General features: G+C 35.5%; 1 protein-coding gene across 1 annotated transcript; it reads left to right on the plus strand.

Annotated features, from left to right (window-relative positions):
* Positions 1-12,501: 12,501 nt before the first annotated feature.
* On the plus strand, positions 12,502-14,048 carry LOC107636782 (uncharacterized). Its single transcript, XM_016340270.2, has 7 exons — positions 12,502-12,657; positions 12,746-12,887; positions 13,096-13,192; positions 13,299-13,426; positions 13,522-13,606; positions 13,687-13,696; positions 13,878-14,048. The coding sequence occupies exons 1-7, from the start codon at positions 12,502-12,504 to the stop codon at positions 14,046-14,048; spliced, it is 789 nt and encodes a 262-aa protein (XP_016195756.2).
* The last annotated feature ends 255 nt before the right edge of the window (positions 14,049-14,303 follow it).

Below are 14,303 nucleotides of genomic sequence, written 5' to 3' on the forward strand. Positions count from 1 at the left end.
CACAACTCTGTAAGTACACGTCGGATGCGGCTCATGTGTTAGAGCCCGAGTCGGTCGAGTTAAGGGAGAATTTGACGTTCCAAGTAACACCGGTGCGTATCAACGACACTAGTGGGAAGAAGCTGTGAGGAAAGGAAGTTTCATTGGTTAAGGTTGCTTGGAAGCAAGCAGGAGTAGAGGAGCATACCTGGGAATTGGAGTCCGAGATGCGAAAGGATTACCCCGAGCTATTCTCAGGTAATCACTAAATTTTGAGGGCAAAATTTCTTATTTGGTGGGAAGAATGTAAGAACCGCGACAAATTAATTACCTAATTTAGTAATTAATATTTCCCAAATTAGGTTCCTAAAATTTAGAGTGAGAATTTGAGGATTTAAAGATGATTTTTGGACTCAGTGGATTTTTCTGACTCAAAAAATGTATTTTCTGTGAAAAACCGAGAAAAAACCGTGAACCGGCAGTCGAACCGGTCGAACTGGTTTAGGTCTGCCCAGTACTGTGCGAGAAAAAGTGAAAATAGTCAAAAACCTTAGAAAAATATTAGAAATGGAAAATCGGGTGTTAATTTCAAAGGTTTGGCCTAACTGCTAAAAACGCTAACGGGTTGGACCGGGTCCAAGTTGGGCCCAAGTCCAATATATATAAGGGTTCATTAAGTGAACCCATCAGCCATAACACTCTTACAAACACAACACACACCAGAAATTGAGAGAAGAAGGAGAAGATAGAAGAAGCACTATTGACATTTCACTTCAAACCGCGATATCTTGAGCTACGGTGCTCCGATTCGCGTGCCGTCGGCGGCTACGCGAAACTCTCACCGAGCCGTTACTTTCATCTAACTTTCTTAGGTAAAAACTCGAATTTTCTCTTCCTTTTTGCTGTCCTAAGAATTTCAAGTTTGGTGAGTGTTGATCTTGAGAAAAATTTGTGTTTTGGTTGTTTAGGTGCTAATCATTAGTGAAAAAATGTTAGGTTCTAACCCAAATTTCAGTGAATGAGGTAAGATTTCTCAAGAACCCTTGTAAATTGATTTATGATGAGTATTAGGTTTTGATTTATGTGAAATATGTGATATTAGCTTGAATATTAGAGCTTGTTGGTGATTGTTGATGCTTGTTGGGGTGATTGGTGACTTGAATTGTGGTTGGAAGCTTAGCTTGTGCTCAATTGGGGTTTTGATACATATTGGGAATCGGCCAAGGTATGGTTTCGGTTTCCTTTATGTAGTATATAATATTTCTAGAAACTTAGGCTAGTGACCCATAGGATTGGATTGAATTAAATTGGTTGTTGGAAATTGTGGTATGATGATGTGTGGTAATTTGTTGATTTGGGATTGTTAATGAATTGATGAGTTTTGGCTATTTTGATGAATTGTGATGTAATATTGATAAAGTGATGTTGAAGAATGAGATGGAGGTTGAATGAGTTTAATTATGATGATTGATAATGATATGATGGAATTGTGTGGATTGAAAAATGATTTGGTATGATATATGTGATGTTGAGGTTGATGATATGGTAATGTGGGTGGAAAATTTGAATGAGGGGTGAATTATGAAAAAAGAGGGTAGGTTTTGATGTAAAAATTGAATTTGGAAGTGTTTTGGTTTGATTTTGGTTGAGGATTGTGGAAAATTGAACTTTGTGAACTTTTGGTAAAATTAAAATTTTGGTGAACTTCCATGAATCATATCTTGAGCAACCTTGCTTGAAATTCAATGCTTTTTATACCAGATGACAGATGATTGAACAAGCTTTAAAATGGTTTAAGTTTTGTGGAAATCCATTTTTGGTAGAGGAAGATATGATTGTGGAAAGTTTGGTGTCAAAATCTAAAATTCTGCAATGTTGTAGAATTTAGTGATTTCTGGTTTGTGTGCGCACGCACAGCCTTGTGCGCACGCACACCCCTATAATTTTTCGAATCTGTGCGCACGCATAGCCTTGTGTGCACACACACATAGGGGAAAGCCTTCTGTTGAGAGCGCTAGCACAACCTGTTCGCGCACATAACAACCGAAGTTTTACAACCTGTGCGCACGCACAGCCCTGTGCGCACACACACGTTGGAAGGTGCATTCTGTTGAGAGTGTACACACGTCTTGTGCGAGCGAACATAATTAGGAAATTTGGTACTTGTGCGTACGCACACTTTTTGAAAATTCTCCTGGGTGTGCGCACGCACACCCCTGTGCGTACGAATACGCCCTGTTTTTCAACTTAAACTTTGTTTTAAACTATTTCACCTTCCCAACAAGTTTTTAAACTTCTGTGACATCTATTTAAGATTCTTTGGCTTATTTTTGGGTATCAAAACATGGGAAAGACCCTAGGGGATTGAATTTGGTATTATTTTAAAAAGTTAGAGAACGAAGGCTTAGGTATCTGGTGTACTGAGGATGGGTCTGGTGAAATGAGAAGGGAGAAAGATACCTGAATTGAGGAATTGACGAACTAATGAGTTCAGAATGGAAATGTTGAATTGACAGTGGTTGAGATGAGTCGAGGACTCGGAATGAAATAATGGATCCATGTTGTATTGAAAATATTTTCTAAAAACCACTGAATTACTGTTTTATATTGAGATTGTTGAGACGCTATGCGCCTAGCAGGGACAGTGGTTAATCCCGCCTGTCGAGGTAGCGGCGGCGGCGTAAGGACGATGGTTAATCCCGCTTACGTTGAGATGTGAGGTCTGTAGCAAGAGTATCCCGCTCGTATCCCTTCGGATCACTAGAGTGTGCAGGCACAAAATCCTAGACGGTATTCCGAGCACCATATCTCGTGGGTTCCCAATTATGATTCCGAAGGGCGATATCTCCATGGAGATGTGTCGGGCTGGCAGTTGAACCGACAATGTGATATCACAGCCAGTAGGACAGACATTCATCATATGCATCTTCTATCTGTTTGTATGCTTTGCCGACTTGTAATTGCTTGCCTAATTGTATAACATGCCTAATTGCCTACTTGAATTACTTGCCCTAAATGCATATTCTTGTGGTTTAATAGCATTGATATTAATTGTATTTTCTACTGGGATTGAGGATGTTCGGAAGGCAGTGGCGATGAAATTGCATGGAGGATATGTTGGTGAAGGCTGTGGGACAGCGGAGATCTGTTAGATTAGAAAATCCTTTAAGTTGGATTACCCTTTATTATGTTAAGGTTTAATTTATCCTTTGATGTTTTAGTTATGCTTTAAGATGAATCTTGTGATGGATATGAAGTTCTAGGATTGCCTCTGGCATCCCGGAGTCTTATATCTTACATCACTAGGCACTGTTACCATACTGAGAACCTCTGGTTCTCATACCATATTTCTGTTGCATTTTTCAGATGCAGGTCGTAACCCACCTTGGTGAGTTGCTTCGATGGTGACAGAGCGGAGGATCTTGGATACATTTTTGGAGTCTTTTTTCTTATTTTGTATATGTCTCTCATCTTTTGTATTTACTTTTGCCTAGAGGCTTACTTTGAGAGAAAATCTTGTATAAGCTGTTTTTAACTTTCAATTTTCTGTATGGTCTGTATATAGCTAGCCGGCTTAAACTCCGCGAGTCGTGGCTAGATTCTTATGCTATTATACTCTTATCTTTTATTATATATATATATATATATATATATATATATATATATATATATATATATATCTTGTGTGTTAAGTTAGAAGCTTCGTGAGTACGTTTTATGCTTTTCAAATCCTGTTTTGAGCTATATCCTTCATCGGGCTTCTAGATTATATTATTCCTTCTATATATTATATGTATGAGCTTAGAACTGCCGTAACCTTTTACGATGCGAGGTAACGCTTAGGGTAATTAAGGTGTTACAATTTGGGTATTGAGTGTGTATGTATGGACATATGATGTGAAATAGGTAGTGTATACATGTGATGTGGAGTAAGATTGTGACGATGGAAGCTTTACTATGCCCTTGGATGCTGAATTTTGGTGGTGGAGCTTTTGAACTTGCTTAGTTGGGTTATCTTTGGGGTTTTACAAGGAATCGGCTATGGTACGTACGGTTTAAGTTTCATTTAAGTACCATGTGATATGATGTGAATTCCTAGGTTAGCTGCCCCTAGCATTAAGCTTGAATGGTATGATTGATTAGTATTATATCTGTAGTGGATGATATTGGATACGGATTGTAGAATTGTGCATTGTTGTTGTGTTGATTGAAAATGGTATTGGATAGTGAATTATATGGTGATGAATTTATGTATATTGAATTGATAAAACATTGGGCCGGAGGCCGTGAATTTGGGCCGGAGGCCAGAAAGAGGTAAGGACAGTAAGTATATGGTTGATGATTGGTGATTGAATGAATGATAGTAATATATAAGTCTTGGAACATGAGGTTTTGTTGATTATTGAACTTGAAAGATTGGATGTTGTTTGAATTGAATTATTAAGTTGAGATCCATGAAACTGGGAAATTGGTAGGTTGTGGCTTGTACGTGGAAATGGGAATATGGTTGATGCTAAATTAGTTTTGGTTGTGTTTAAAGGGGTTTGGAAAGCGTATGTTTGAGAATTGAGGCTTGTTGGTTTTTGTGAAAATTGTTATTTTGGCCCAACTTTGGCGGGGCATAACTTAGTCTCCGGATCTTCGATTTGTGTTAAATATGTTTAGAAATGAAATTTGGTCTGAGATGTTTATGCCGTTCAAAGAATGGAGGCAAAATGTTTTAAAATGAGGAGGTTATGCTCGATCAAAGTTTGGTGTGTAAACTGAAAAATCTGGACTTAGCAGCTTTTTGGTGCCGCTGCATTATATGCGCACGCATACATTTTCATACGCATACATGCACCTTGGGCTGGCCTATATGCGTACACGAAAAGGGAAATGCGCATGCAAAATGGCCAACATGCACGCCCACGCATACGCGTGACCTGGTTTTCAGCAAATATGAGTTTTGTGTTTTTAAAACCAAATTTCAAACCTCTAAGCCTCTAGTTTCATTCTTTTAGTCCTAAATTATAATAGAATATCTAGTAATGAGAAGAAGTTAGGGAAGGTGGTAACTTGTGGATGAAGTAAGGGGATAATTAATGATGAATCATGAGTAATGATGATTGTATGAGTTGCTGAGGATGATGATGGAAGTGCTGTGTATATTATGAGCCGGATGGCTATGATAATCGTTGATTAATGGCTGGGTATGTATATGTATATGGTTGATTGTTAAATGATTATGATTTATTAAGGAAGCTTGAAAATGTGGCGAGTATGCCGGAGATGCATATATGATTAATGAATAAATACGGTAAATGAATCATGATGGAAAATGTTGAATGTGAGTATGCTTGTATTTTCTCTCTGGTTGTAAGGGTGACAGGGCAACAATCCCCTATAATGGTGACAGGGCACATATACCCTCTAATGGTGACAGGGCACGAATTCCCTCTAATGGTATTAATGCGCAACAGAGAGACAGTGTCCGGGTTAGCTACCAGACACGTCGGGTTGACTTGATAACCGACAGATGGGACTCATCAGCAATAGGATAGACATACATCATCTGCATATATTTGAATTGTTTGGGTTTATTTAATTGCTTTGGTTTGCCTAATTGTACATGTTTCATGATTATTTGCTAATTGACTTATTTTCCTTACTTGTGTATTACTTGTCTGTATTGTTTGTGTTTGATTCGGTTCTTGGGTTAGTCGGATTGGGAAGTGGTGAAGTATGAAGGGAATTGGGTTAGAATTGAGTCCCATATGATAGTTGTCAAGTTATGGATTTGTGAGAACTTAGGTTGGATATGACGAGATAAGAAGTTTAAGATGCTTAGTGAATTTATATTACAATGCATTGTATTTATTTGGCACTTTTACCGTACTGGGGAACCCATGGATCGAGGGTTCTCATTCCATATATATCTCTTATTTTTCAGATGCAGGTCCAGGTGTACAGCAGTGAGCTGTGGTTTATCTGAAAGATGGCGAAGACCTTTGAAATTATCTAATTTACATTTTCTTAGATTCTCTCTGCTTTTGTTATGAAATCTTATGCTATGTATTTAATCTTCTGAAATTTGCCTATAGAGGCTTTGATGTATTTTGGGAGAGATAGGAAGTTCTGTTGTCAAGCTGCTTTTACTTCTCTAACCCTAGTCGGCCTAAACTTTGCGGGTCACGGCTAGTGGCTAGTATACTTATATTTATGTCTATTCTATTTCTTCCTTATATGCTTTAGTCATTTCATCTGATAGCCGAACGCGTTGAATTTTCTTATGCTTCGATACATGAGTGTTACGACTTCACGATTTTATTTTACTCCTTTTCAGGCTTCTCATTTAATATTTCCTTTCAACATATATATAATTACGTAATATAATCCACCTTGAGAGTCGTACTACCTTATTATCATTGACTTATGACTCGTGTATAAGGATTTGAATATTAGGGTGTTACACTTTGGTATCAGAGCAATTCGTCCTCATGAGCCTGAGGGATGGACTGCTTATGCTTCAATGCATACTCTGAGTCTGTGCCTGTGCTAGTTAGGGTATCTAGTTGATACGTCTAGCATGAAGTTCATGAGTGCACCTTTGGTAATTTGAAGCACTTAACTTGAGATATTGAGGCTGATCACCTTGATATCACTTGTTTGGTATGGACATGACTTGAATGTCGTCTCATGGACATGAGTGAGGTACTCGAAATGGGAATCTTGGTTGTGGGAAATGCAAGATTAGTGTGTTGGCTTTGATTGTTGAGTGAAATACCTTGAGGCGAATAATTGAAATTGATCGGTTTAGTTAGGCTTGAATTGATTCGACCTTAATGATTGAGAGGAGAGAAGACTTGTAGACGGTATTGGTATACCTTAGGTTTGAACTTGAAGTAAAGGTTCGTGAATTTGTACCATTGTGTAGAAAATGGAGAAATGACTAATTGCCAGGAAATTGATGTTATAAATTTTGAATAATTAGGTCATGTGAGTATTAAATTTTAGGATTTTAATAAGATTGTGCCTGAGTCTTAGGATGAGCATAAGTATTACTCCGGTCAAGTTGAGAAAGCTTAGAATTGAGCCTAGGTTTTATGATCCAATAAGGGAATATGATGTGAATACATGATTAGATTCTCGATGGATTATAATAAGAGTGGCGCTGTGGAAGCGCGGCAATTTTTGGTGGCTCTAGGACCGTAGGGATGTGAGAAAGAAGTCTTGGGATATGAGGATGATTTGAGAAAGGAACGAGGAGTGAAAAGTGTGTGAGATTTAGGTTATAACAGATTAAATTAGACTAAGAAATTGGAGAATTAGTTAGTGTTTGAGATAGCTAAGAAGGATTTAAGATTAATTTGACTTACCTGGAACTCTTGAAGGGTAAGGAAGTTGGAGTCATTGAGAAAGAGCTAGACGAAACTAAGAAAGAAACAAACGGACATGGTTTAGTCTTGAATTTGGTTGAGTTTATAATCTTGTACATGAGAGTGAAGAATGTGGATTTGTGTTTGAATTAATATTTGAGAATGGTAGAAAGTGGGTGTGAGGTTGGTTGGTATTGAAAGAGCGTATATAAAGATTTGAGCGCAAATTTTTTAGGGCGAAAATTTCTGTTAGGTGGGTAGATTGTAAAACCCAGTTAATTAATATATAATTAACCCATAAATTAGAATTTATTCTAGAAAATTATAAAAATAAATTTTATGGTTTAATGTGATAGAGAACATTAAAACAAGAATTTCGACACTAATTTTAAAGAATTTGGCCAAAGATTGGACCAAACGGGCCGAACCAGGCCTGTATTTGGCCCTTGGCCCAACCCAAACTCATTAAACACAAAGAGCTCAGCTCTTCTTCCCCTTCCCATAAGCAAAATACGCTGGGAAACATTGAAAGGTCGAGGAAGGAGAGAGCAAACCCTTGGCCAACATTCAAATCAACATAACTTTTGATCCGGAGCTCCAATTGATAAGCCGTCAACGACCATGTGTTCATCTTGGAATTCTCTATAAATCCTAGTACTTAATTTTGTAAGAAAGTCACATTTCAAGTTTTAATTTCCTCTTTCCCAATTCGAAAATTATATGTTTTAGGTGTTGAGGTTTTTGGTTAATTTGATGTTTTAGGATCAAATTAACTTAAAGAATTAGCAGGATTTTGTTTGATTGAGGCATATTAAAGGTAAGGACCCTTAAACCCTAGTGAATCCCTTAATTAATTGTGTTTGGGTATTGAGTGTGTATATATGGACATATGATGTGAAATAAGTAGTGTATACATGTGATGTGGAGTAAGATTGTGAAGATAGAAGCTTGACTGGGCCCTTGGATGCTGAATTTTGGCGGTGGAGCTTGTGAACTTGCTTAGTTGGGTTATCTTTGGGGTTTTACGAGGAATCGACTAAGGTACGGTTTAAGTTTCATTTAAGTACCATGTGATATGTTGTGAATTCCTAGGTTAGCTTCCCCTAGGATTAAGCTTGAATGGTATGATTGATTAGTATTATATGTGTAGTGATATTGGATATGGATTGTAGAATCTTATGCATTGTTGTTGTGTTGATTAAAAATGGTATTGGATACTGAATTATATGATGATGAGTTTATGTATATTGAATTGATAAAACATTGGGCCAGAGGCCGTGAATTTGGGCCGGAGGCCGAAAAGAGGTAAGGACGGTAAGTATATGGTTGATGATTGGTGATTGAATAAATGATAGTAATATATAAGTGTTGGAACATGAGGTTTTGTTGATTGTTGAACATGAAAGATTGGATGTTGTTTGAATTGAATTGTTGAGTTGAGATCCATGAAAGTGGGAAATTGGTAGGTTGTGGCTTGTATGAGGAAATGGGAATATGGTTGACGCTAAATTGGTAAGGTTTTTGTTGGGTTTAAAAGGGTTTGGAAAGTGTATGTTTGAGAATTGAGGCTTGTTGGTTTTTGTAAAAATTGTGATTTTATCCCAACTTTGGCGGAGCATAACTTAGTCTCCGGACCTCTGATTTGTGTCAAAATTATTTAGAAATGAAATTTGGTATGCCGTTCGAAGAACGGAGGAAAAATGTTTTAAAATGAGTAAGTTATGCTCGATCAAAGTTTGGTGTGTAAATTGAAACATCTAGACTTAGCAGCTTGTTGGTGCTGCTGCATTATATGCTTACGCATACATTCTCATACGCATACATGCGCCTCGGGCTGGCCCATATGCGTACGCGAAAAGGGAAATGTGCACACGAAATGGGCCAACATGCACGCTCACGCGTATGCGTGACCTGGGATTTTTGGCGCTCACGCATACGCGTGACCCGGTTTTCAACAAATATGAGTTTTATATTTTTAAAACCAAATTTCAAACCTCTAAGCCTCTAGTTTCATTCTTTTAGTCCTAAATTATAATAGAATACCTAGTAATGAGAAGAAGCTAGGGAAGGTGGTAACTTATGGATGAAGTAAGGGGAGAATTAATGATGAATCATGAGTAATGATGATTGTATGAGTTGCTGAGGATGACAGTGGAAGTGCTGTGTATGTTAGGAGTCGGATGGCTGTGATAAGCGTTGATTAATGGCTGAGTATGTATATGTATATGATTGATTATTAAATGATTATGATTTATTGAGGTAGCTTGAAAATATAACGAGTATACCGGAGATGCATATATGATTAATGAATGAATATGGTAAACGAATCATGATGGAAAATGTTGAATGTGAGTATGCTTGTATTTTCTCTCTAGTTGTAAGGGTGACAAGGCACCGATCCCCTCTAATGGTGACAGAGCACAGATACCCTCTAATGGTGACATGGCACATAATTTTTCTAATGTTGATAGGGCACGAATTTCCTCTAATGGTATTAATGCGCAACAGAGAGACAGTGTCCGGATTAGGTACTGGATACGTCGGGTTGGCTTGATAACCGACAAATGGGACTCATCAGCCATAGGATAGACATACATCATCTGCATATATTTGAATTGTTTGGGTTTGTTTAATTGCTTTGGTTTGCCTAATTGCACATGTTTCATGATTCTTTGCTAATTGACTTATTTGCCTTACTTGTGTATTACTTGTCTATATTGTTTGTGTTTGATTCGGTTCTTGGGTTAGTCGGATTGAGAAGTGGTGAAATATGAAGGGAATTGGGTTAGAATAGAGTCCCCTATGATAGTTGCCAAGTTATGAATTATTGAAAACTTAGGTTGGATATGACGAGATAAGAAGTTTAAGATGCTTAGCGAATTTATATTATAATGCAGTGTATTTATTTGGTACTTTTACCGCACTGGAAACCCATGGGTCGTGGGTTCTCATTTTGTATATATCTCTTGTTTTTCAGATGCAAGTCCAGGTGCACAGCAGTGAGCTGTGGTTTATCTGAAAGATGGCGAAGACCTTTGAAATTATCTAATTTACATTTTCTTAGATTCTCTCTGCTTTTTTTATGAAATCTTATGCTATGTATTTAATCTTCTGAAATTTGCCTATAGAGGCTTTGATGTATTTTGGGAGAGATAGGAATTTCTGTTGTCAAACTGCTTTTACTTCTCTAACACTGGCCGGCCTAAACTTTGCGGGTCGCGGCTAGTGGTTAGTATACTTATATTTATGTCTCTTCTATTTCTTCCTTATATGCTTTAGTCATTTCATCCGATAGCCGAACGCGTTGAATTTTCTTATGCTTCGATACGTGAGTGTTACAACTTCGCGATTTTATTTTACTCCTTTTCAGGCTTCTCGTTTAATATTTTCTTTCAACATATATATAATTACGTAATATAATCCACCTTGAGAGTCGTACCACCTTATTATTATTGACTTTTGACTCGAGTATAAGGATTTAAATATTAAGGTGTTACACATTTCCTATTATTGTGTACACTTTGGAGAAGCCTGTACCCGCTTTTCATTCTTCAAACTACTCTATGGTAATAACATTTCATGTTATTCTATTTAAGTTGTTGTTTGTTTATTATCATTATCACTGCATCCATTTTTCTCTAATTTTTATTTTTTTAAATAAATTTTTGATTTAGCTTTTGACTTCAAGATTTGCCTCCCAGACATTTCCATCTCGATTTGATCATGTTAATGTCATCCAACCTGATGAACCAAATGTTGTGATGAAATTACACTGGAGAAGCTCTACATCCTCTGAGGCTTTTCTTACAAAGGGTTGGCGTAGATTTTTCTTGAAACATGGACTTAAGGATAGAAGTCTTCTTCGTTTCACTGTTTCTTTTGATGATGAGATCACCATGTCAATTTAAATTATTAGTATTTAATTTTTTTGTCAATGTCATAGTCAGATTAGTTGTTGTCGTCTGAGTTTATGTTATGATTTTCTCCAAATTGTAATGTTGTTTCATTATTTCAACTATGACTATATTGTAATTTCATCTTGATTATATTAATTGCAAATTTCCTTTTGAATTCCTTTAATTTTATGACGGTATCCTTTACACTCATTGTATATTTGTATCATTACCTCAAATTTGACTTTATTAATCCTTATTTCATCTGAAGTATATTAATGCTAAATTTTGCTCTATTTCTTTAATTTCCCCCTCTAATTCATATAATATTGTTATTCTATTTAAGGTAATAATGTAATCAATCACATTCAAGCCCATGTATTTCTCATATCAGTAGTTGTTTTAATTCTTTGAAAATCACATTAATTGACAATTTATATCAAAAAATATGTTCTTAAATATCTTTGTTACATTTGATAGTTTTCTGTTTGTTCATTTCATATAATTCAGACATTTAACAGTTTTCTTTCTTACTTGATCACACTTTCTAGACAATGAATCCCATATGAAATATGATTTTCAAAAAAGTCTTATCTTAGCTGATATTTAGTCTTATTATTTACTCAGTATATTACTCTTTCAAATGAAATGCTTAATTAATTACTCATCATGTAGCATACTTCAATGCTCTTTTTATTCTGACCAGTTATTCATCCAAAGTATAATTTCATTTTAAGTATTTTAGGTACACTTGAATAACAAATTATTAAGTCATGAATTTCTTTTTATAATGTTGTCATGTAGTCAACAAAACTTCACTTCATACATTTAATTTTTTTAGTTGTACTTCATAAGCACACAAGTACAACTTTCTATCTTTTGTTCACTATCCCTGTCTTTTTCGATGTTTATAAACTTAAAAAGTATTAATAATGTACATAGTTTTTTTTATATAAGATGACATCCACTTTCCTCATTCATTATGACTTCATCAAACATAATTTACAATTACTCTTTATTCACTTCTATAGATTTTTGTCTCTTTGTCTGATTTCATGCACTACTATTTTCTAACATGTTCATGACTTTTTTCTGTCTAATTGCTATTGTCCATTTATGGTGTCCTCTGGCCAATTTCTAAGCAGTCATATTCCAACCTCTATATATTTTGCCTTCTAGGAATTCCCTATACCTCACATCCTAGTTATATCCCACTATTAGTTTCCTAACTCTCTCTCATTTCCTGTTATTTAATTATTTTCTCACTTGAAATGGCTTCACAGTTTACTCTCTTGAAGGATATAGACCCCTCATTTAAAAATCAAGTCTATAAGATCAAAGTAAGGCTCATTAAGTCATGGTCACTAACATATTCTGAGCTTAAGTATCAGAAGCCGATGATTGAACTGGTTGTGATAGATGAAATGGTTTGTGTAGTTTGCTATTTTTCATATAAGATATTTTAGTAGTTCACAAAGAATTTGTTATTAACTTTATATCATTATGCTTTTGCAGGGGGATCGTATTCAATGTACTATAAGGAATCCTCTCAGAAGACTATTTGAAGGTGAGTTATCTGATGACAAAGTATACACAATATCCAACTTCTCATTGTCACTAAATGATCAGAAGTACAAGACAACAAATCATTCTCATTGTATATATTTCAAGAGAGAAACTCACCTTAGGATTGTTCACGAGCTTAGCTTCATTGATCATAGTTTCCATTTTGTATCTAATAAAGTGATACTCAAGCATTCCAACCCTCAGTCCCACTAGATTAGTATAAATCATTTGAACTTTTAAGATAATTTTTTCTTATATTATTCAACTTTTATACAGGTAACTTTCATTTTTTTTGCTAGATGTTATTGGCTTGCCTAATGGGAAGGGTGACACAATTGAGTTTATAAGAAATGACAAGAGTTGTGTATACATTGTGGTTGAACTTGATGACATGAAGTATTCCCAACCATTATATATGTTGTTAAACTCTGTTATTTATGTTTTATAATCTCATTACTCTTTTTCACCATCATTAAGTTTTTGTCATATGCTTTTTAAATAGAGATAATGGTAAAATTAGGTGTACTCTATGGGAAGAGTATGCCAAGATGTTAGTTAAGCATATTGAGGATCAACCCACTTCTGAGTATATAATAATAATTCAATTTGCAAAGTTCAATCTCTTCAAGGGTTAGTATAGTAGTGTTCTATACAAATATGCTAATTAACATGTAAAATTTTTACTTTTTTTATTTACATTCTTATTTTTTTATATCAAATTTTAGGCTCAACGAGTGTATCTAATACAAATTGCAACTCCATTTTGTACATCAACACTGACTTTTCAGATGTGAAGGATTTTAGGAAGAGGTAATGTTGATTAATTTATTTTTTTTCAATCATTATTATTTATTCAAAGATGATTTTTTTTTTTTTATAATTGTTTACAGTGTTATAATGGTTAGGGTTCCACATGCAAGCCAACTGTCTTAGTTATCTGATGGACCATCATACTCTCTTGAGAATGATCTTATTAACCAAACAAGTTTCAAGAACATATGTGATCTTAAGGAATCCTCTGAGTTTTGGTTTTTCTAGTTATATCTTTTTTTTTGGATGATCTTAAATCTTTTTTTTCTAGAATGGTACCTATGTCACACATGGGACTGTTGTTGCTATTGACTACAAGAGTGGCTGGTGGTACAAGAGTTACAAGCATTTTTTTCATGCTCTAAAGGAATATGAGAATTCATTCCATTATGCTACCTGTGACACATTTCCAAATTCTCATGTTCCTAGGTATATAGTGTAATACCCGGTCTAACCGAAATTAATTAAATAATAAGTTAAATAAGAGCGAATATGGTTGGAAGATTTGGCAATTGGAATTTGATAATTCAAATATGATATTTGGATTCAGTGAATTTTTCCGAGTCGGAAAACATAGTTTTCTGCGTAAAAGCGCGCAGTGGAATTTTGACCGACAGTACCGGCTGAGATCTGTCTGGTACTACAGCTGAGGAAACTGATTATGGATAAATAATATTAATAAATGAGGAACTATAAT

This window comes from Arachis ipaensis, chromosome B4 (assembly GCF_059453495.1).
Source record: "Arachis ipaensis isolate K30076 ecotype BB chromosome B4, ASM5945349v1, whole genome shotgun sequence".
NCBI classification, from domain to species: domain Eukaryota; kingdom Viridiplantae; phylum Streptophyta; class Magnoliopsida; order Fabales; family Fabaceae; genus Arachis; species Arachis ipaensis.